Consider the following 25,675-nt stretch of genomic DNA (forward strand, 5'->3'; position numbering starts at 1 on the left):
ACACTTGAAATGTCAGGTATGTTACTATGAGTATAACACACTTGAAAAATCAGGTACGTTACTATGAGTATAACACACTTCAAATGTCAGGTACGTTACTATGAGTATAACACACTTCAAATGTCAGGTACGTTACTATGAGTATAACACACTTCAAATGTCAGGTACGTTACTATGAGTATAACACACTTCAAATGTCAGGTACGTTACTATGAGTATAACACACTTCAAATCGCAGGTACGTTACTATGAGTATAACACACTTCAAATGTCAGGTATGTTACTATGAGTATAACACACTTCAAATGTCAGGTACGTTACTATGAGTATAACACACTTGAAAAATCAGGTTTTAAATAATGCAAAAAAATAGTTTGTTAATAGATGGCAGTATAAAATATTTCCATTTGATAAACTGTAGTTGGTGTATATGATTGTTTGATATTTAGTTATTCTATTTATTAATTGTTGAATTTTGTAATATATTTGCATTGAATCACCGGTAAAACTCTATGGTCTATTTATTTGTCCACTATGGCCATGGCACTTTGGATTTTTTGTTAATTAATCTTACCTATGTAAGAAATAAAAATGCTCCCACATTTACATTTCAAATGACTTCTACAACACTTGTATCAAAATCATCTCACAAATTTACTTAAACATGGTTCGTATCATCTATATTGTATACTCATTTATTGATATATATCGATTTGTATAAAAAGATATACAAGTATGATTTAATGTGTATCAATTGTTGAACTTAATAAAGAATAATGAAATTGCAGTTTGAATTCGGTAGAAAGTGGTGTATATTTTTGAGCAACTGATGCATATGAAGGAATAAAACATATTAATCAGAATTATTTTTGTCTTTATCTTGGTTGAGACAAGAAGGCTATTGAACGATGCTCACCAGAATGTGTGTGTTCCTTGGACAAACACATAAGCGTGTAAGGTCACAAAGTGTCTGTAGGCTTCATTATTGCTTGATCTTGCGTGTCCTATCACCGATTACAATAAAGTAGGGAATCTTTACCGCACACAGAACAATACAACAAAAATAAACAGAAGATCTGATTTATTTTTTTTCAATTTTTTTTTTTTTCAAAATTAAAATCGAAAATAAAAAGCTTTTATAACATGCAATTCACGTGCTATTTTGCGAACATCTCTCAAAAAACGTTACGTTCGACAAGTGTCCCATTAAGTAATGAAAAAAAACCGTTTCATATAATTTCCAAACAAATTACTTGAACAATTTGCAGCTTATAATCACCTTGCCGTACCCATTTCGCTGAATAAGAATGTTTGATGATGGAACAAAGTTCATAATTGAATAGAAATGAACAACCCAAATCGATAAAACGTTACGCAATCATGAACTGTAAAATGCTCAGGAGAACTGTTCTCACCACACTCAAGCAACGAGTATGAAAAGGTAATGCACTAATGCCGTGTATTTTCAACATTGACATGCAAGCAACATCAAACGTATATTCACGATGATAAAATGACCATTTATATAAATGAACTGTTATGTTCAGCACTCCAAAAATTTCGAAAAGCGAAAACGAAATCGTTAGTCCTCGAAAATGTGATATATTTGCTGTATTGGTCTTGGTTGGTAGGGGGTGGTCTAGATGTCATTTATTTATGGCATGAACATGACGTCAACGGTTCAAATCCATTCAGAAATCAGCTCCGAATATGATAGTTTTCATCCATAATTCGAGCGCTCGTTTCAACTGAAAGGAAACTAATACAACAATTGATAAACTCAATAATCATAACGAATTTGATAGGTTTGAACACTACTGGTGGTAACGTTTTTCCCAATTTTTCGTCAGCCTCTGCACGTTTCAATGTGTACCTGATAGTAATTTGAAGATACCAACAATAATAAATACGTTTGCCATTTTCATTTGCTTAAACGTACAGGTGCAGCAATTCCATGAAATGCAAAATCAATTTGATATGCACAAAACTATTTAGAAAAAAAAAACTACATTTTCACTACATCAAGTATAAAACTCTCGATTCTAGAATAGATTAAAGAAAATAATTTGTGAAATGATTCTAATCAAAGCAACATGAACAAAGGCATATAACTGGCATTTAATCCATGCATATTCTATGACTTCAACATGCAACGATGTTCGCTTATTTGTTTATTGTTTTCATAATTGGATTTAGGATAGTACATTGCTACAGTGTCACAATGTTTTAACGAAAGTTATTTAGTAATAACGCATTTATCCTTTCAATGATTAATGATATGATTTCGAGCACTCTATTGAGTTGGTCATGTTCCAGGTATAATGATTTTGTAAACTCGAATTTGACTAGCACCTATGAAAAGATGAGATGAATTGTTAATTTTGTTCTTGGAAAACTATGGCAAAGTGACAGAATTTGACAGAAAATATTGAATGGGTGGGTACTGACCAAAACCATGACTGAGATGTGTGAACACTTTCCAACAAGCAGCATGTCTGATTGAGGTAATGAAAGATAAATAGGGTTCAGGAGGGGTGTGCACTTCTGCCAAGCAGCACCGCGTCCTCGACGGAATGTCAACCAACAGCATGGCTGATTGTTGAATTTTATTAAAAATATTGAACTAGGTTGGTACTGGACTATTTGTGATTGAAACTAAAAATACGGACAGGGATGTGTGTCCCCTTGTTTGGAAGATGACCTCTTCCGGCAACTAACAGCATGGCTGATTAAAAGGGTGTTACAAAAGTTATTGGCAGGAGGGGTGCTCAAATTTGTGCCGTATCATCTGAGTCGAAATTCTTCTTCTAACGTTCGTTCAATTTGTAATTTCCTAACTCAAGTGAACTTATCTTTGTTCACAACCCGGCATATCAGTTTAAGCAATGAAACAATTTGTCTCGTGGCTGATGCACGCTTATTTACTCACAGAGTATGTATAATAATCAATTTGTTTTGTTTGAACATTTATATAGTACATGTTTAACCGTTCTTTTACATATTTGAAACTTGTGCGCTTGATGGATTGGAAAATTATCCCCAAATGTTGATGCTGCAACAGAGATTGTTACCGTGCCTTTCTTATAGTTTATTCAAGGCCTTATATGACAAAATATAGATTTTTACCTAATATTATATCAAAGTCATGGTACAAATAGGTTAAAAAACATAAGTCACTCGTAAGTAATATATAATGCAGTTTTCAACTCATCTTCTGATAGCTTGCAAATATTCTAAAAATGTATCTCAATAATACAGTAATACAGCAGATATTTCCTTCACAAACCTAAAGGGACTATAAACCAGATTGGTACCAAAAAAGTTTTTTTCTGTAACGAATCTCAGGACAATTATCTAATAGAATGTGTTACGCTTTGATATCATAATTGTAAACAAAAAGTACCAAAATGTAAAAACAAAATTGTGTCGAAGACCGAGTTCGAACCCGTGTTGCCAAAATTGCACTCCAGCGTCGTACTCACTGAGCTACGAAGGCTTACTCTAATCGGATGACATAATCAGCTATACGCCTACCTCGGTAATATCACGTGATAACACCGACTAGCCAGTCACGCGTAAGGAATGAATTACCTAGTATTTTTTTTAATGGAAAAATACGAAATAACTGCTAAACTTAAATAAATTATAAACTGTGTGGTACTTCAGCTAGTAAGTTTCAATGCATTGTACACATCGATGCCAAGTTTATGTCAGTTTTCAACAATTTTCTTTTTTTCTCTCGCTATTTTATCATACACTATGCTGTAATACTATGTCTGTATTGATTAATAAGTAAGACATGTTATAATTTTCAAAAACAGCAACATTTAATCCAAAATAGATAAAACAATAAACATAAATGTTACGCCTGCAGTAGGGATCAAACTTGTGTCCTATCAGTCTGCAGTCAGTTTCTCATTGACCATGGTGACATTTAATTGATTAAGGCTTGATTAAATGTATATACTCGGTGTATATAATTTGGGCAGATGTGTCAACATTGCAATGGTATTTGTAAGCATTCAAATGTTTTTGTTATGAAGTTACGTTGAACAAAGTTAACCTTTTTGTCGACTTCTTTTGCGATAAGACAAAGTGCTTTAAGGTAGTGTTCAAAAGACATATGACAACACGTTATCTAATTATAAAAGTCAATGCATACACAAGTATAACAAATATAAACTTTGAGTGATAAACCTTTAACTACTAATTAAATAATGCATTCATGGAAAATATCAATTACTGATAACAAGATTGTAGCCGTATATCTAATACCTGAATACGCAAAGATGATTAATGATTGGTGAATGCTTAAAGATTTATTGTGATTTACGTTAGTCTCATAACGTAGAAATAGCGTGTTTTATGCACATTTCTTTCAAATTGAACTCGGCATCCATCATAAGAATCATTGTTTTCGACCTTCATCCTTTTTGGAATATTAAAACAAAAGTTTCAATGTGGTGAATCTTACGTGGGAATAAGAGTGACTCTTTAATTTGTAAACTCAAAACATTCTTCGGTTTCATAAGTATGCATTATAAACTGTGTAAAACCATTGCGTTGGTTATTGTAAGTAATTAATACATGCGTCAATCCATTGCATTGGATAGTTGATGTAACTACAAACTGTGTAAAACAATTGCATGTGGAATGAGTCTGGTACTGTGTAATTATGCAGGTCTGTATGGAAATTGATATGATGTTAAATCGAATTACGACCACCATTGATAACTCAATATCTTGTTCTAACGAATGCATACTTTTATAACAAACTGAAGTCAGCATTCATTTGTTTGTCCCGGGCTATTGTAACTAAAGTAAGTTTCTCCATTGCTATAACAGTTATGCACTATTTTATTTATATCAGGAGTTTTACGACTCATGTCAATTGTCCACAACTAATGACATATTTTGGTCTAAGGCCATTTATTTTTATAAATTGTTTAACGGATTGTTTTTGAAAAAAATGTTGGACGGGTGGTGCGAAAAAAAGGAATCCAGACAAGTTACTACTCTTTTTTTATATTACATGTATTTTTCATAGAGTAAGTGGGAAAACCCAAATATCAAAATATCAACAATCAAAAAGACATGTTCACATACGAATATACGAATAACATTTGAAAATAAAAAAGCTTAACTTTACACTGGATCAGGCCAATTCTAAAATGGAGTTTTATACATTTAAACTGTGAAATATGTTTGGTACAAGAAAACACTTAAACCACAAATATGAATGTATGGCATATTAATAAACAACACAGGCCGATATATTTTCACAATAACACTGGTTTATATGCGTCCTTACCAATGATACAGACATCAGCCTTGATGAACCGGTTTCCAAAAACTAAGACCTCCCGGCAGGTTTTTTTCTGGTGATATCCCCGTCCAGTCTTTTTCATCGGTTGACGCATACATATTGTGTTATTTTGCTTTACCTGATGCTTATGCAATTACATCGCTTAACGTTGAGTTGTAAGTTCTTACAAAAAATCGTTTAAATGCAGATGGAATGTTGAAAATGAGAATTTAATTTATCTATTATCTCAGCTTCTTTGAGGCCACCATTTTGAAAACAATTTTAAAAACTGCACCCTAATGTTACAAAGGAACAGGCAAAAGGTTTTATATGAACATATGAACATACATCAATTTTCTCATGGGCAGAAAAAAAATCCGATTACTTTTTTTTTCAATTTCAGGCCGCATGCACAAGAGAAGCTGAAAGCAACATGACCATTTAGATGGAGATTAAAAACCTACCGATAGATATAACACAATGGCAAAATTGTTCTTAGAATTTCACAAGTTGTGTGTTTAACAGAGTCACTCACGGACTTGTTTTGACTTTTTTAAATTGTTCAAATTAAGTTATGGTTCTCATTTTCTGAAGAAAAATCAAACAGCGATTAAATTTGCTTTAGCGCTACTTCAGCAATAAACAGCTATTGCTTGCACATTTTTATATGCTCATTAGTTGAAACGTATCTATTTTATCACTCTTGTTGGCACGATTATACGCGAGGATGTGGTCTCGTGCTCTGAGGGAAACCGTATTACCCGGGTGAAACCCACTTGTCTGGCTTGGTGACCACAAACGAAACTCACATGCGCCCAGGCCGAGAATCGAACCCGGGCCTCGTATGTGGAAAGCGAGTGCACTAACCACTGCGCTAAATAGACCTTTTTTTGTAAATAATCTAAATAATTATTAATAATAGAGGTCTAATTTGGACTTTTGATGACGTTTTACCATTAAAACAGTCAGAACTATAATATCATGAATGCATTCGTAAGAATGACAAACTGTTATCAAGAAATAGGAAATTCTTAATAAATTAAAGAAATAAATTTTCAAAGAAGAGTTGTATGTATTTTTAAAAGCTGACCGACCGGTTAACTCACTGACTCACTGACAGGCTCACTGACAGACTCACGCACTCACGCACTCACGCACTCACTCACGTACTCGCTCACTCGCTCGCTCACTCACTCACTCACTCACTCACTCACTCACTCACTCACTCACTCACTCACTCACTCACTCACTCACTCACTCACTCACTCACTCACTCACTCACTCACTCACTCACTCACTCACTCACTCACTCACTCACTCACTCACTCACTCACTCACTCACTCACTCACTCACTCACTCACTCACTCACTCACTCACTCACTCACTCACTCACTCACTCACTCACTCACTCACTCACTCACTCACTCACTCACTCACTCACTCACTCACTCACTCACTCTCTCACTCGCTCACTTTTTAAAATTTATTTAACAACATATCTTATTAAACTTTAATTATTGAATCGACTAGCTCATTTAAACTTGAGTGATTATGAACTTCGTGTCGTTACAATAAACTTTGTGTACAGTGCTATGATTGTAGTTTGGTTTAAAAACCCTGAAATAACAATAATGAAAATTTAAATGCAAAAGTAAGAGGAATATATATAAACCGTGAGTACGCTTTTGAAAATGTTTAACTTGATGTATCATGTTACTGTTATATACTGATCGCTTAACAGCTCAAGCAGTGCAAAGCGGGATGACTTACCATTGTGACGATATTTTCTTCCTGTTTGTGAAAGAAATATAAATATGTTAGTCGTGAGTGTGGACTGTAATAATTAAAAACTTCGGTTAGTGCCTTTTTATTTGAACTTTATTTTTTGTAATAATGATGTTGTCTTAAGTAAGTTTGTTAATGTTGGGTTTAAACAAAATAACATTTACTTTTAATGAAGAAAGTATTTCTTGATTCAAATTTCATGTTACTCTATTTGATTAGACTTAGTTTAATACAGAATTAACGTATTGCCATTTTTACATACAATTTCCTTGATTATTTCATTTAAGAACTCTCTTTATTTATAACGTTGCGTAATATTATTTTAGTGCGTACATAGAAGATATACGAGTAAGATAAAACATATGACTATCTTTTCAACGATTGTATCGTAACACATTTCAAATAAGTTAAACAATTCACAACGTACGTTACTCGCTGAATATTTAGCTGAATTCCTTTATTTCACGATATTTGCTCGTACGCACTTTCATAACATTGCTTCTCGAAGTATATTTACATTATACACTTATACCTAATATTGTTTTTTATGTCTCAGTGCATGAATATATTTAAGATATGAAACATATAGCATCAGCATTAATGGTGAAATTTTCTAAATACGTAACAAATAGCAGGTTTAACAACTATTTCAACAGAAATCATGACTTTTAAAATGTTTTCAAGTGTTGTTTTTTTGCACATTTACTGACTAAAGAATGGGCGAAACTGTTATAAATTACCGTGCAGATAATTAACATCGCTTTTAAATTATACAGCACGTTATTTATTACTTGGGTCGAAGTTGCAATAGCTGTAACATAATTTTATTTCATTTATCAAATAATGCAAAATTAAGCATGAGTCTCGGACTTAAGACTGAAGATGTTAGTGAACATATCAATTCAGGATATCTGAATTCTTACCGCATGTCCTCATTCTTTAAACTGATCAATAAGACGAAAGCATTAAGACCAGTGGAATTGTCCATCTACAACATTGTATTCATGCGAAAAAATATGGTTTTGAACTTGCTAAATGCATAGTTGCTGGCACTCCAAATTTAAGACTGAAACTGACTATGACTTGTTTTGTTTTTTAAAGCAGGAATCTAACATATAACTAAACGTCAACTTATATTCACATGTTGTATATTGCAGAAAGCAATTTGAGACATCTCCAGGACAGAATGATGTTTTGGATATTTGTTTTGCTCTGCTTGGCCCGATCATGTAAGGGAGGTATGTGTAAACTGTTAAAATATATCAAATGTCTTTCTTTGTTTAAATGCATCGCCTGCTTTCTTCTTATTTGTAGTCATTTATCGCGGAATATTATTATATTTTAAACACATTTGTTTCGTTTCAGTCTTCATAAACGGATTGGACTGTAATCTGAATTGTGTGTGCTGTAAGGGAGGAGTAGATCGATGTGGATATCATATATTTGCAATGGAAGGCAATTGTTTTGATGGCTGTGTTGACGGCATATTCGGCAACACATGTCACAATGCCTGTCATGGTAACTGTTCTACGTGTAATCAAGCAGTTGGTAGACCATGTTACAGCTGCAAGGCTAAATTTTATGATACATACAGTCTGTGTAGCAAGAGATGCTCAGTCGGATGTTATGGAGGAGTCTGTAATGACGATGGAACATGTAGTCCATGTTTATCAAACTTCGAAGGAACAGAATGTGAGACATGTATACAAGGAAAATATGGGTCAGATTGTACACTAGATTGCACTCATCATAACTGCCGTTGTTCGACTGAAACCGATTGTACTTCTTGTAAAACGGGGTTCTACGGTAGAAGTACCTTCTGTCAAACATCTTGTTCTCCGGGATGTCTAGATGGCGTTTGCAATGATAAGGGTAGTTGCATATGCCGAGCTGAGTTTACGGGAATTACATGCAGTGGATGTCAGCCAGGACATTATGGGGCATACTGCAATATATCCTGTTCTGTAGGAAATTGTCAGCAAGGGGATTCAAAAACGAGCTGTAATATCGATGGCGACTGTTTATATGGCTGCATCAATGACCTTGGAGGCAAAGATTGTTCAGGTATGTGTCGTTGCCATCAACATTCTTTTGTTACATATTTTATACTGTCTGTATAACACACAAGTAGATATGCAAAAATCGAAATAAGCTAGCTTCCATAAACTGCGTAAGTTACAATAAAAAATGTTTATTCCAGCCTTACCTTTTAACTTCACAGATTATTTTGCCTTTTGGGGTTATAAACACCAAACAAAAAAAACTATCTGTTTTTCGTTAACGATATTTACAAGTGGGAACATAATGGCAAACACATCTATTTCATATAAGACATCCTAATTCATGCTTGGAAGGTGGGTCATAATATGTAAAGTAGTTTTTTTTTGTGAACAAATGGTCGCAATGGAACATTTTGACAATAACCTTTTATTCTTTAAGCTGTTCGATACTGCACCATGTTTTGTTGAGTAAAGTTCCATATTCTAAATCGACAAAATATTGGCAAACTTGCACCCATTGATATTTTTATAATTCAAATATTCTGACAAAAACATCAGTTAAATTACACGATTGTCGTATTTGGAGATTTGATATTGAATTTTGTTATTTTATCATCGTTGCTGCTAGCAATAACCCTTACGTATTAACAATTTTTTCATGATAATTTTACTTTGCAACCCATGCCCATTATTCAGCTGTTTAAAATAAGATAGTGTTAAATATACGCTTTGGTTACATAGAATTTTTTCCGTAGAGTAAATTTAGTTGTCCGAGTGTTGTTACGTGTGAATCAGTCAGATGATGAGTGTTCCTCAAAACCTATATCATCTTCATACAAACGCGGATTGTTTTTTTTTAAATGGGACATTTATAACCAATTTACAATAAATTTCATGTCCTTAATTCAGAAAGATGTTAAAAATTTGCAAATCTTTTTTAATTTCTTTTATTAATCGGCATCTTAAGTGATTTATAGATAATGTTATTATGCACATGTATAATATTACATTTAATTTAACATCTGAAAGCAGCAACACTCTTATACACTTTGTAATTATTTGCTACTGGTTGATGCTCAAGCTGTACTTTCAGAAAGACGAATTTACATTGGCTCTCCCACAAATGTTGCAACCGCAGCTTTATCTGGAGTTTTTGGCATTTTACTTATTTGTACTGCTGCTGGTTGCTATCTGTGGAACAGACGAAGGTCATCACCAACAGGTTTGTATTTTTTATAGGTTTTAAATAAACTTTTTGTTGAACAAATCATGAATATTTGTATGTATCATGTATATACTACTCATCATTCATTTTAATTTCGGAATAATTATATATCCGGACGAACGTGGTAAGTTATCATAAGAAACAGCGTATTAAATATCCTGCCTCAAACACTCACAAGCATATGTGAACATAATAATATTACATAAGCATTCACTCGGTCACAGATGCAGACTCATACTATAGCTCCATATTTGTGAAATAAAGTGGCACATATTGCCTTGTACATAACTTAAGATAAAACCAAAAGTTTAGTATGTACTGTGCATTACCAATACTCTGCTACACTTAGTAAGAATCTAATATCATCACCACACTTGACCATTTATAAACCTTATCATCATAACCTCAGTAATTAGACCAACGCTCTATAATGCACATTTTGGTCTGAATGGTGGGGTTTTACAATATTTTCCTTTAACTCTTATATGTGCAATATTTCAGTTTCAGAACAGGAAAATCAGCGTGAAACCGTAATGACCTACGAACAGCTTCAAAGACAGGCAAACGAACCAACATACAAGAATGTTGACGAAAATTATTCTGTTCTTTCAACGTAGATGTTCGAAACACTGTGTCATTTTTATGCGATTAGAGATGTTGCGACAGTTTTGAAACAAGAACATAATCAGGTTTATGTTGACATCTCATACTTGTAGATATAATGAAGTCCTTATATGTATCGTGTATTTTTTCAGAACTTTATAACCAGTTATTCACCATTAATAGTTATATATATATATATATATATATATATATATATATATATACACACACACACACACACATGTTTCTGATGTACATAAAGCAGTGTTTGTTCGACATGTCTTGTATTTTACCCGTATGCTCTAAGCAGTTGGTAAATGATCGGACATGTGTGAGGTTGAGCGCTCACAAACTGTTTTAAGTAAGCGCCGTGGATGGTTAACCCAGCATTTAAACAGGATCTTGGATTCATTTTTAGACTTGTCCAGTAAAAATACCGTTTGGACGAATTCAATTGCCTACCATATATGTTTCATATATTAAAAAGGGTTATCTAGCACTGTATTTACGTAATAGATTATGGTTGTAGTCCCGAAAAACAACAACAGAAAAGTAAAAACGTTCGTAAAATATTTATTGTAAATGAGTTGAGTTTGTAGGCCAAGAATATAAAGGAAACAGTTCAGATTTTAATTTTAGGGGCAAAGACCGAGCATTTGCTTTAAAAAACTCGGGGATGAACGTTGTGCTTCATTATCGTTTTTATAGGTCCATTGTGTCAGAGGCTGAACAAGTAAAAAACGTTATAACGTTCACATTATTTTCGGAAAAATGGTGCAACTTAATTCTAACCTTTAATGTTTGTATTGATTAAATAATTCAATAAAACAAATCCGTCTTATTATCTCGTAACCGACCGGTTATACATACTATACGTAAATCGTTGTATGTAAATTGCGGAATAGTCCCTAGCTGACAATAAAAGCAGTACCTAGAATGAAAATTACAAATTGTACATGTGTTTTCATAATATCATTACGACCATTGATGACTGATTTTCATTTTATTATTGATTTGTGCTCCTTGTAAAAAAAACGTTTTTTAAATTTATTTTTTCTCATGTTTCAGTGCAACCATTTATACTCATTTATCAATACACTTCATTTAATTCATTAATGTTCATAGTAATAACAGTTAATGAACATTTTCCTTTTAAATTGAACCAGGCATAAAATGCATTGACCATATCACACTCGCACTTGAAAACGACGAAAAAGGTTAACAAAATGACTGATTAATAACCTGAATATCAAATTTCACCGTACGAGATCAGTAGTATTTTGTTGTAGACGGGTAGATTCCAATGTTGAATAAACGGAACGCTTCGTTGTTGATTTATCATTCAACGTTTGGTGGGATATTTTAGATTATAGACTAATTGTCATGTGCATTTTACGTGAACTTCGTAAACTTACAATTACAAACAATTGGAATGTTTATCAAATATATTAAATAGATGGTATACATATGTAATATTTTGTACAAAAGCACGTGTATACCGTGTATATGGCAACTACCAAATATAAGACAGCACCCGTGTATATGCAACATCCGTGTTTACCGTGTATACCGTGTATATGGCAACTACCGTGTATACCGTGTATACCGTGTATAAGACAGCACCCGTGTATATGGCAACATCCGTGTTTACCGTGTATACCGTGTATATGGCAACTACCGTGTATACCGTGTATACCGTGTATAAGACAGCACCCGTGTATATGGCAACACCCGTGTATATGGCAACACCCGTGTATACCGTGTGTATGGCAACACCCGTGTATACATTGTATACCGTGTATAAGACAGCATCCGTGTATATGGCAACACCCGTGTATATGGCAACACCCGTGTATACCGTGTATATGGCAACACCCGTGTATACATTGTATACCGTGTATAAGACAGCACCCGTGTTTATGGCAACACCCGTGTATACCGTGTATAAGACAACACCCTTGTAAATGGCAACACCCGTGTATATGACAACACCCGTGTATACCGTGCATAAAACAGCACCCGTGTATATGGCAACATCCGTGTACACCGTGTATACCGTGTATAGGACATCACTCGTGTAAATGGAAACACCCGTGTAAATGGCAACACCCGTGTATACCGTGTGTATGGCAACTACCGTGTATAAGACAGCACCCGTGTATATGGCAACACCCGTGTATACCGTGTATATGGCAACACCCGTGTATAAGACAGCACCTGTTTATATGGCTACACCCGTGTATATGACAACACCCATGTATGTGGCAACACCTGTGTATATGGCAACACCCGTGTATGTGGCAACACCTGTGTATACGGCAACACCCGTGTTTATGATAACACCCGTGTATTTGACAACACCCATGTATGTGGCAACACCTGTGCATATGACAACACCCGTGTTTATTATAACACCCGTGTAGACGACAACACCCATGTTTGTGGCAACACCTGTGTATATGGCAAAACCCGTGTTTATGATAACAGCCGTATATATGACAACACCCGTGTATATGATAACACAAATGTATTTGACAATACCCATGTATTTGACAACACCCGTGTTTGTTTTTTGTTTTTTAATTTTCGTCTCCTGGGTCTGTCCCTGTAGTTTTCATTATAATATTGTGAAAATACAAAATCAAAAATGAAACATAAAAACAAACACTCGTTCATGTAGCAGACGTGTGTGATGTTAAAACATTTTGTTTTGTTCTAAGGTATTACTAACAGATACAATACATTGCATTTAGTCGACACTACTATTTATTTTACCTTGTGTTTTATAGTTCAAACTGGTTATGAAACAACCGACGATACACATGCATTTAGATTATGATTTAGTTATGATATGATAACATTAATGTCTCTGTTGAACAGAGCAAATTGATGGAGATATATCTTCCATGGGTAATTAGTACAACCGCGTGTAGCCTTTTAAACGTAAACAGGGCTTAAAAGACGAAATAGAATATTGTTAACTTAAAACAATGACCTCTATTATTAAGAGGTATCACAGGGTGTCGGTATTGATATGTATTAGATGTCACCTGAGACAGTAAATCTAGATATTGAAAAAGGCTTAAGTTTTTTATGGGTAATACTTTTAAATATATTGCAGCAAAGGCGTCTTCCAACCAGTTAGAGAAATATCAATTAAAAGAGTTTGTGTTAAAAACACACCATATAGACAAATAAAATTAAAATGTGTTAAGAGAAGGATGTGTTTTATCATCCCAAATTTTCACCGAAAGCTTTGGTTAACTATGTTGTAAAGTTACATGGAACTGAATATTCGCGGAAGACCAAATTCAGATCTATAAAATTAGATCATAGCACACGTATCTTACAGTCGGATTGTTTCCGTATAAGATTCGCTGCAGCATTACAAATAAATAACTGTCCAAAACAGCTACATTATATATGAGGATGAATTGTATTGGATCCTTTTTCAGAACACTCAATCAGTAACTCAAGTGTTTATAATCATATGAAATATGCGCTCTTTTACCAAACCAGGCTTCAAGACAAAATAATTTCTATTGCACTAACAATATATAGGGTGTCCGATATACAACTAATATTTATGTGAAAAGCTACAGAAACAAGCTCAGAAGCAAAAAGTTAAACTAAAACCTGTTTTTGAATTTAACATTAATAGTGTTTAATCTGACTCATTTTCACCCTATATAGCTGTTGCAGCATTTGAAAGTGTACTGTTTACTTAATATCATTACACGTTTTCCGAAGTAAACATCATTAATAAAAGTATTGCAGTTTAAAATAATGTTCAGGATGATAATAGAAACCGGCCATTTGTATTTGTTTTATCTTTTAACTAATACGGAAATATATTTCGAAATTTCAACATGTGCATATGGTTATATGTATTTTCTTCATTCATTTCAACATTTTGAATCATGCTATACATCTCTGTCCTATGTTTATAAGGTAGTAATGTGTATATGTATTCTGAATTGTTATCTTCCTGTTTATGAATAGTCGGTAATGAAGTGGTTTTTGTTGGATTTGGACTCATTCAGTCAAAGTGAGTTTTTCACGTTTCTCCTAGTCTATGCTAATTCACACTCTTTGAATTTAAACACCGCTAATCTATAACGTAATACAACATGACATAACGTTTATTTAAGGAATGAATTGCGGGATTGATGTCAATATAAGGGTATGAACGCAAATGGGCTGGTCAAAGTGTGCAGATTACGAAGGACTCCACCCGTAATTTGAGCAGCCAAATTACTTTCATATACCCGATAATGACATCAATCCCGCCACTAATTACTAATATTTACACCAATAGTTAATTGTTTCATTCAAGAATTGTTAAAAAACAACAACATCATTTCATTTAAGAGAATCTTTCAGTTGTCCTTTCTTACCAATTCTGTAAATATAACGACCCGACTGTAACCGGAACCGTTTTATCAAATGACGTCACAATAACGCGGGAAAAGATCAACCACTAGAAATCACTTTTAAACGTAAAATTAAAACTCTTATGGCAACAATACATTTAACCTATCATAAATAAACACTTTCTTAAATGTTGATTTATATTTTACGGGACCTGCTGGCACAATACAAACAATAACAAGATCAACCATTTTCATGTATATTGTTATGCGATGATATGCGATCCGAACATATCCGAAGATGTTGCGTCCATCGAATGATAACCGCATTTGCCGAAAGGCACTTCATTTAAGTAATAGAAGTTGAGGTGTAAATATTCTGATGAAAGCATGTACAGCTCATTAGCAATTTCACAAGATTTTGTTTGTAAATGGTTAATGATACAAACACAGGAGGCAAAAAAAATAAATGATTTTGACACGATATTGAATAAAATAGGTGTAACATATCACACAGGACTATTGATGGCCGTGTTTCTTACTTGTTTTGCCTTAATCAATTAAGATGTTATTTTGTGTAGTAAGTGTAATTTCGTTGTATTCAGCATGGTTACAAATTTGAACATATTCGGCCTTCTCCGATAATACAAAGGAATATATTTTTCCCGAATTTTACTATATGTCGGACAAATAAGAACGAAATGAAATTCGTCTTCTTTGTCATTATTTCGACAAATAATGCACTACCGATCATTTCTTGCAATCTACGTATTTCGTCCTTGTTCGACGAATAGTTTCTGTGAAGACAATCTAAGTACGAGTATACATAACGTTTGCCGATGTTTAACATTATCTATAACTAACAGATATCGAGACATATTGAAGTTTGGTTTGAGTGCACTAAACAGTTACAATGCAGAAGACGCTCGAACTCCCTCTCGCCATTGCCTAGCGTAGAGGTCCTTTAATCTGAGTTTAGATTGTTCAATGAAAGCAGCATATTGACCACAGAGTTTCTGAATGTCCACACATCACTAAATCCAGTGAATTGTAACATGTCCTTAACATTTCTCACCTATTTAGTTTTGGGTTGATCACATCTAATAACAAAGTGTTATACATAGTGAACAGTATATGGTTAGTGGTGTAACAATTCATAAGTTTCAACCAATATTTTACAATTCTGACTTTCCTAATAACAAATAAAAGGAAACGTCACGTTTCACCGTATAAAGCTAGGCTGTTGGTGGCCATTTTTACATTAAGTGTCTTTTTAAGGAATCTACGATAAGTCTCTCTAGGCTATCGGCCGAAGAAAATCCCCACAATTCTGCACAATGATAAACGATCGATGAGACGTAAGAATCAAATAAATTAAATGTGATGTTTATAATACAAGTCGATTGTAATATTCCGAATTGACATATTTGATTTCAATGCTTTACTCGCAATATATATCTATACATTTGCGGAAGGACCCCCGGAGCTCATAACAAAGTAATTGTAATTGTCTACTACTTTCATGTTTTCATCGCTATAAGTAAATATGTCACTTTGTTTTAACTGACCAGCCTTGCGGAAAACAATTACTTTTGTTTTGTTGATATTTACTTTAAACTTCCATTGTTCACAGTACCGATGTAACATGTCAATGTAACGTTGTAGTCCTTCGGCCGTTTCGATAATAATAAAACACTGTCGTCGGCAAACATTATCAAGAATATTGACAGCTGGTCTAGCTTTAATCTTGAGTTCTTATTCTCGTGTTACATGGTCTCAATGTCATTCACGAATAGCTTTAACAATATCGACGAAGTGACCTCCCCTTAAAATAAGCCGATGCTATTCTCAAAAAAGTCTGAAAGCCTGTTCGTATGTAACACATGGCTTAACATAAGTATACATTGACCTAAGAAATTTAGTATATTTCCATCTATCCCTTCTTTAATTAGTTTAAACTATAGTCCACTTTTGTATATCAAGTCAAAACAATAGTCGACGTTAGCAGCGTAGACTTTTATCTTATCATCTAGATACATTTGGACGAGATTATGCAATACGAAGATCGCATCAATAGTGCTATGGTTAGCTTTAAAACCAAATTGTGCGTCCGTTTGCTTCTCATATTTAAATGCAAAGCCTTTAAATCTGCTATTTGAAACATTTGTAAACAGCTTTCCAAAACAGCTAATTAGTGTCAAGCCCCCATAGTTATCACATCATCTGATGGTGGTTTCTTTAGTACTGGCACAGCAATTCCCTTTGACCATACATTTGGCAATGTTCCAGAGTCAAGCATACTATTAAATAATATCTGCACAGGTGGGCTAAAGTGTTCGGCATATTTGATAAAATATTCGTTTAAAACATTGTCTTTTCCGTTTTAAATGTTTGATGCCGTTTCGAATATCACGTTCTGCAAATCATGAGGTTAGTTCACTATTCATAGTCTCATATCTGTATTGTTGCTAGTCAAATGTATGCAGAAATTCTTCAATTTCCTCGTTGTTTTCAACATCTGAATTATCGGAAAGATGTCCGCAATGTTCAAAAATTGTTTCTATAGAAATGTTTGGCTTCGTTTCTGATTTGATCTTCTTAATTTTTTTCCAAACAACTCGTGGTTGGGAATGCCTTAGGTCGTGCTTTTGTCGGCCCTTATATATCTGATAATTGCGCTTAGTGCGCCGAATAAAATATTTATAGTTCTTTCGTAACAGTTTCATAGTACTAATAAAGTTCGCGTTATTTCTTGTACAATTAAATTGCTCAATGGCTTCCTTATACCTGTACAGTTTGCCCTTACATTTGTCGTTAAACCAAGATTTTCGCTCCTTAAAATCGCCCTCAAGAAAAGTCCGTTTTAATAGAATATTTATCTGCTCTTGATACAATGTACTCGGTAAAATATAACACTGAGTGTTCAATACCGCCATCTGTATTGCCATTACTTTAAAGCGTTTCAATCAATGAGTTAAGATCACACGATTTATCCCTAACAAAGCTTAATATGATCAGAATAATTCCAATTGCAAATTTCAATGTCCTCACTTCTCATACTCTTTATTTCCGTATCAATTCTATGTTGCAGAGACTTAGGAGCTTGGTTTGAAAATGCATTGTATAAATGAACTTTAAAGTCATTAATATCTTTGAAATTGCTATATTCTGCTAAATAATAAATGTATAATCAACAACGCTTTCACCAGTGTACGTATAACAGGTGTATTGACCTTTGTCTTCATTTTTACCCGTTCGACCATTCAGTATACATATATTTGTAGATTTACAGATATCAACGGAAGCCATATTGCATCAGGACCAAAAAATCAAAGTTCTAGTCCAGCCGGAAATAGTTAAATCTTTGAGATGTTCATGTTTTGTATTCTCAAGAGTTCAGGTATCGGATATAATTCAAAGTATAACAATTATAAATTATGAGCATTACTCAGACTTAAACAGAATATCAGTTTGAAGTAGCTTTCTCAATCTTAGATATAAACTTATATTGATCTATATATCTGTTTATAAGTATGAAAACATTAACGTATTTCTTTTGAGTCCTAGAATTTGTATTTATAGGCAGGTCAATATGACGCCTTTTCCTGTCTATACAAAATGCTCCCTAACAAATCAGAAATAGTTTATCTATTTATCATATTATTATGCTTTAATAGTAATTAATACCCCGATAGCTATTTAATTTAATTAGTTTGAATTTCCATATCAATCAATAAATATACTAAGTGCTAGATGGACAGGCAATATTCGGGATTACGTTATCAATGACTACGACAAAGTAAGAGTGTGTTCGTTTTACACAAATGCACTTATGGCTATCATAAAGTGATCTAACTGTTATTGGAAATTGAGAAAGCGAAAACCTTTATCTCCATTATGATATGAATTAAAGGTTTATGATGGAGCAATGGTTTGTTTATTTTACAAATAATTCGCTTGCGGCAATGATAAAGTGACCTTAATGTTTATGGAAATTAACTCAGAAATTGAACATGATATCACTAAACCTTTATCTCCATTATGTCGTTTCAGAGACATAAGCAGGACAAAAATGATGTTTTGGATATTTACTATACTCTGCTTCGTTCGATCATGTATGGCAGGTATGAAAATGTAATATTTTGTCAAATGTTTCTAGGTTGTGCTACAATATTAGTTTTATCTAAAGGAAACATTAAAATAGCAGATTCCCATCTTTGAAACAAATTCCTTCCAGTGACGGTTGCTATAGATGGGAAAGAGGTGGATTGCAGTTACAACTGTGTATGTTGTGAAGGAGGAACGTCAAAATGTAGATTTGATAACATCTGTTTACAAGGTTGTATTGAAACCATTACTGGTCACAGATGTCATCACTCTTGTCCCGAAAACTGCTACACATGCGAATTTACAAATGGAAACCCATGTTACACATGCAAAAATACATATTATGATAAAAACAGTTTGTGCAGCAAGCGGTGTTCCGTCGGGTGTAAAAATGGAACTTGTAATGACGATGGAATGTGTAGCCCATGTAAAGCTGATTTCGGAGGTCCTAGATGTCAGCCATGTATACCAGGAAAATATGGATCGGATTGTATTTTAAACTGCGCAAATCAGAACTGCCGATGTACGACTGACATAGATTGTATATCTTGTAAAAATGGATTTAAGGACAAGAGCACCTTCTGTCAAACACCTTGTTCCAATGGATGTCAAAATGGCATTTGTAATGATGATGGAATGTGTAATTGTACCTCAGGATTTAATGGAACTACATGTAGTGATTGCATTTCCGGATATCATGGGACACACTGCAATGAACTCTGTTCCGTAGGCTGTGTAAATAGTCAGTGTTCAAAAGATAGCACTTGTTCCTGTCGGGACTACTTTGAAGGAACAACATGTGATACATGTTCAGATGGACGACACGGTGATCATTGTGAGCAAGTATGCAGTGTCGGTTGTAACAAAACAAGGGCTTGTGACAGAAACAACGGCTCCTGTGAATGTCTTCCTAATTTTAAAGGCATTAAATGTGAACAATGCATAGACGGCTTTTACGGACAATCATGTGACTTACCTTGTCCGGATAATTGCAAAGGGGGTACATGCTCACGAAATGAAGGGACACATGATTGTGTTGATGGATATTCGGGTGACAATTGCACAACCCCGTGTGACAATATATGCGCAACATGTCTACAATATAGCACATCATACTGCGTTTCGTGCTTAAATGGTTACACTGGAACAACATGCCGATGTCCTCCTAACTGCATTTGTGCGATTGAAACTGATATTTGTATTTCATGTACAAATGGTTATGATAATCCTGAACAACAATGCACGTGTCAATCCAAATATTGTCTCCAGAATGAATGTGATCAATGTATTAACGTGTTTTACGTCGATAACAACGCGTGCTGTGAATGTCCGGAGAATTGCAAAGATGGTACGTGCAAAGGTGGACCAGAATGTATTTCTGGTTGCATTGACGGCTTTTACGGCTTGGATTGTTCTCAAAGTTGTTTGTCCCTGAGTACGGGCTGTTTAAGATGTACTCAGACGGATGGGAAGTGTCTGGAATGTAGCGACGGTTTTTATCCAAACGATTATGGAAGCTGCATAAATTGCAGTATTAGCTGTATGAGTGGGCTTTGCAATTCTGCGAAAGTAAATGGCTGCATCAATGGTCTTGAAGACAAAGATTGCTCAGGTACGTGTTGCCATTAACATGTTTGCGTTTACATATTTGATACGACTGTCTGAAGACTCACTATTACAATTTAAAAGTCATTTGAAATTAGGTAGATTTTTTATAAACATTACGATCGAATGTTGCATATCATTCCAGTCCCTTAATCAGGAGTAACATTGTTAGTGCAAAATTTACGTTTACATATATAAAATCCTAAATCATGCTTGGACGATAAGTTTCATATAAAAACATTTTTTGCTGTAAACAAATGATTAGAACGGAAATTTCTGACAAAAATCTTTTTTGCTTCATTTTTTCGCTTCTTTACCATGTTTCTTGGTATTATTGCTTGAGTGCTATGCAATTTTATAAACAATTGGTATTTTGGTTTTTGGAGATTATGTCGGGGCTTTGAATGTAAGAATTTTTTTTTTTGATACGTTGATAATGAGAAATTCACATCAGATTTCTGAATGTTCTTACAAGTGTCAGTTAATTACACGTGCATAGCATTTTAAATCAAAATTATTTCACTTAAGGTGTGATGTCCTCATTTTTGATATGTATATATTTGTAGGTTGAAAAAATGAAAAAAAGCGTACACATGAAAAAAGAACATGTATAGTTACATTTATTTACATACCAGTTCTTTGCTTTGGCCCATTTTTGTAACAACTATGGAAAATACAGATGGTTACATTAAACTACATTTTACCTGTTTAAAAAGGTTTTGCCGGGTGTAGGGCTAAAGCGTTTAACCCACAGATAATGAGGTTAATGTGATATTAACTTGTCGACTTGTTAATCTACAAAAATAACTTTTTAACTTCAGATCAAGGGTAAAATGATTAACGTAGATGTTTTCGATTTCTACAACGATAAAGGTAGCAATAAGCTTTAGTACATGTACTCTGCTTACACAGTATTTACAATGGCTTTCCTGTTGTTTTTTACCTTGCACATGACGTATATTCGGAATTTTGAAACAAATAGTGTTACTTATTTGTTTGTATACAATCTTCTCGTCATGGGGTTTAACTAGTTATCTTATGGTTAAGACATGGAGAAGGATCTATATATAGAACGTATATATGGAATTTTGAAACATGTTTGTATATAATCTGTTACACATGGGGTTCAACTAGATAGTTAAGACATGGAGAAGGATCGGACGATTGATCAGTTTTTCTTGATATCTTCCTGATACAAATGGGCACTGATTTTAGTAAAAATAATCAAACTTGTATACAGTTTATGTATACAATTTAAAAAAATGTTGACAACTCGCCATGCATTTTACCAAATAAGGTGGACTTATGAGTAGTCCTACATTTTAAGATTAAGTGACATATGAAGTGTTTACAGTTAATCATTTGACTAGTGACATATCTGTACATGTACGCTATTGTATAATCTTGGCTGTAAGTTGATAGAAATTTTGTTATTTTGTTATTACAGAACGACGAATTTACATTGGTTCTTCAACAATACGTGCCCTCTCAGCTTTATCGGTAGTTTTGGGCATTTCGCTTATTTGCACAGCTGCTGGTTGCTACCTGTGGAACAGGCGAAGGTCTAAACCAACAGGTAAAATAATGTTAGTCTGAGTATTTATATGCATCATGTAGATACTTATTTTCATCAATTTTAATTTTGAAATAATAATATAACCGGACACACCTAGTACATTTCAATGAAAAAACAATAAAGTAGTTGAACTCTTGCCTCAAAAACACACAAGCATATGGACATGTAAGTATTTTCATTGAAATCTATTGGGCGCCCTATACGTATATCAATTTCAGAACCGGAAGATCAGCTTGAAACTGAGATGACATATGAACAGCTACAAAGACAGACGCACGAACCAACATACACGAATGCTGACGAAAATTATTCCGTGCTTTCAATGTAGAAGTTCAAAACAGTGTTTGCATGCGTTAAGGGATGTTACGAGATTGTTCATTTTAATACAAAATCTAGAGCACAGTGATGTTTGATTTTACAACTTTTGAAGTTACAGTCTTAGTTCTAATATGTTTCGAGTATTTTATGTTTGAACTTTTGGCTATTGAGCTTGTTTCTGTAGCATTTCATATAATATTGGTTACTTAATTTCGAACCAATATATCTGGTTTGTACATCATTTACCGTTGTATATATATCCGCTATACATGTAACCTTTTTTGTTTGTGACGTTCTGTTTTGTGCCCGTTTTCTCTAACCACTCTGTAAATGTTGGGAAAGTGTGCGGTGAAGCGCTCATAAACTGGTTTGTGAGTGAGCGCCGTAAGTGGTTACCCCAACACTTCAACATAGTGTCATGGACACATATAAGACTGCTGGGTTAAGCCAGTAAAAAACATAGTTCCTTTTCTGACATAATGGAAATTAAATTGTAGACGTATATCCACACACACTACACAATAGTCCAATGGTACACTAGTAGCTCTGAAGGTTATGCATCCAGCGCACGACCACCATGCTGTTCTTTAGAACTGTCTAACATAATTGAACGCTCGAACGTTTAATAGCGACATTTTCGGTCTGCAGTGTTACCACATTGTAACATACCACACTATGATATAAATACAACAAGTCCATAGAAACCAGTCATCGCAACAAAAGAGGTTACCATGGTTTTGTTTTCAATGCCTGTAAATCAATGCCGAAAAGACTCCCAGCATGAGATCAACCGCATGTGTCAGCGGGATATTTGTTGCTTTTATGCAACTAATTCAATATAATTCGACTTCGGTTAGGAAGGAAATAATGTTTTGTTTCGTTGGTGTCTTCATGCTCAAAAACCATCTAATAATTTACTAGATCTTTGCAAGATATGCCCTTTTAAATACAGTCTACCTTATTACTTATAACTGCTTGCTAGATACCTATGTACTGTTTTACTTTTATGTTTCATTTACACATACAATACTGTATTAACGTAAAACGTGATCTTATTCATGAATAAAAAACATACGTATGTATATGGATATATTGAACCCTCATTTTAGGTCATTTTATCAGTGAGCGTACGAAAATATTTCGCAAGCTACGAAAATTCACAAAAACAAAGAAATTTACTTCATGAAATGAGCTTTAAACTATATCTGGTTTGGTTGGACATTTCAAATGAGATTAAACATTCCGAAAATAGGATCGTTTGCCTTTAGTTTCCATTGTATTACTATTACAATTGTTCTGTTCGTGATTAAACATATAAAGAATACAAAAATACATATAAGCTTATTTATTTAGCGTTTTAACCTGAAACAATTAGGGAAACCCATAACATGGTTTTAAAATGAGTACATAAAGTGAGAATGTTTATGTTATAATATTTACCTGTTATATCATACTAATAGTAAAATTCATTTTAAAGGTATCTATAAAAGATTCGTTTCGTTTCATATAGTTGGTATATAAGTGGCATACCCTTAAAGTACTGTCATTAGGTTAGTTTTAAAATTGAAATGAACAAGAAATACAGTGCACACTATGACATAAATGAGTGCTCACATTTAAATCTGTTGTTTACTCGTAGTGTTGTTTACTTGGTAGAAAACGTTTTGTAACATGTGATTGTTGAAGCCGTAGATAAACAACTATTATCTGCATTTGTTTAACCATTTTTTTTAAAAATTTATCTTATTTCATTCAGGTAAGAATATTCCAAGAGCATAAATAAATATTTGGTTATTTCTAAAGCTCCTTACAGTTTTATATTGTACAGCTGTCCGATGTTAGGAGTTTCAGATATTTTTTAAAAGAAATATCATTGAAAAACAATTGTTTTAGCTGTCGTAAAACTGTACATCTTCAAAATAAATTTCGCTTTGAGTATTATACAATAACTTTGTCAAGTTTTGATTTATCAGAAAGTTGGAATTCATTTAATATATAACATTATGTAATTTTCTTATTTACTTAACTTATGTTGTTGTGGTATATGCTTATTCGATATTTACTCATATTTTATAGTGAACTGTTTTAAAATATAAATACCTATATGCATAGAATCACACGAAGACACTATATTATATATTTTGTTCACATGGTCCATGGACTTCTCAAATATTTTAAAAACAAACATTTATTTCTGCTGTAAAAATGATACTATTACCATTTTGAACGTTCACATTTCAAATGACGTCTACAACACTTTAAAAACATTATCTTACAAATGTATCTAAATATGATTTGTATCAACTAGTATGTTCATGTATTAATATCAATGGATTTGTATTAGCAATAAACACGTCGGATGTTCAGATACGATTCAATGTTAATTACTTGTTTGACTTGATAACACATAACGCAAAGTTAATTATGTAGTAATAATTTGTAAAAGTAGTGTATGCTTTAAAACATCTAATGAATATGAATAAAGGAATATTATTTACCTGTATTGTTTTGGTATTTTCCTTAGTGTCAACGAGGGCCATTGAATGATAGTCATCATTTTGGGTTTTTTCTTTGGACAAATACAGGAATGTTTGATGTCACCAGATGTCTTTAGGCTTCATAATAGCTTGAACTTGAACTTGAACGTCACATCACCGCTCATAACACAAGAAGGACTCGTGACCTTAAACAAAACAAAACAAATATAATAAAAAACAACTTTCATCTAAAATTCCAATCATGTTCACTTGGTAAAACGCAACAGTTAGCTTCTATTTATA

The 25,675-nt window shown here is 33.6% G+C and overlaps 2 protein-coding genes across 6 annotated transcripts in view; both read left to right on the top strand.

Moving 5' to 3' along the window:
• The window catches only part of LOC128204142 (scavenger receptor class F member 2-like), a 45,065-nt gene extending 33,127 nt beyond the window's left edge, over positions 1 to 11,938 (top strand). For 3 of the 5 annotated variants that reach the window (XR_008256102.1, XR_008256101.1, XM_052905511.1), the window contains 2 exons: positions 10,185 to 10,313; positions 10,818 to 11,938. Coding sequence is in view for 3 of the 5 variants with exons in the window: in XM_052905511.1 (XP_052761471.1) it covers positions 10,185 to 10,313; positions 10,818 to 10,933 (245 nt within the window). In the remaining 2 variants the exon portion in view is untranslated. Of the gene's footprint in view, positions 1 to 6,877; positions 6,980 to 7,114; positions 7,162 to 8,248; positions 8,330 to 8,456; positions 9,156 to 10,184; positions 10,314 to 10,817 lie in introns of those variants that run through there. The other 2 variants (XM_052905510.1, XM_052905509.1) reach the window with 2 other exon arrangements.
• A 2,988-nt stretch (positions 11,939 to 14,926) lies between these two features.
• Positions 14,927 to 25,328, top strand: LOC128206552 (multiple epidermal growth factor-like domains protein 10). The gene is made up of 5 exons (XM_052909110.1): positions 14,927 to 14,967; positions 19,343 to 19,413; positions 19,527 to 21,008; positions 22,449 to 22,577; positions 22,796 to 25,328. Exons 2-5 carry the CDS (start codon positions 19,362 to 19,364, stop codon positions 22,903 to 22,905), a joined length of 1,773 nt encoding a protein of 590 aa, XP_052765070.1. The 5' UTR covers positions 14,927 to 14,967; positions 19,343 to 19,361; the 3' UTR covers positions 22,906 to 25,328.
• The last annotated feature ends 347 nt before the right edge of the window (positions 25,329 to 25,675 follow it).

The sequence above is a fragment of the Mya arenaria genome, chromosome 10 (genome assembly GCF_026914265.1).
Source record: "Mya arenaria isolate MELC-2E11 chromosome 10, ASM2691426v1".
Classification (NCBI taxonomy): Eukaryota; Metazoa; Mollusca; class Bivalvia; order Myida; family Myidae; genus Mya; species Mya arenaria.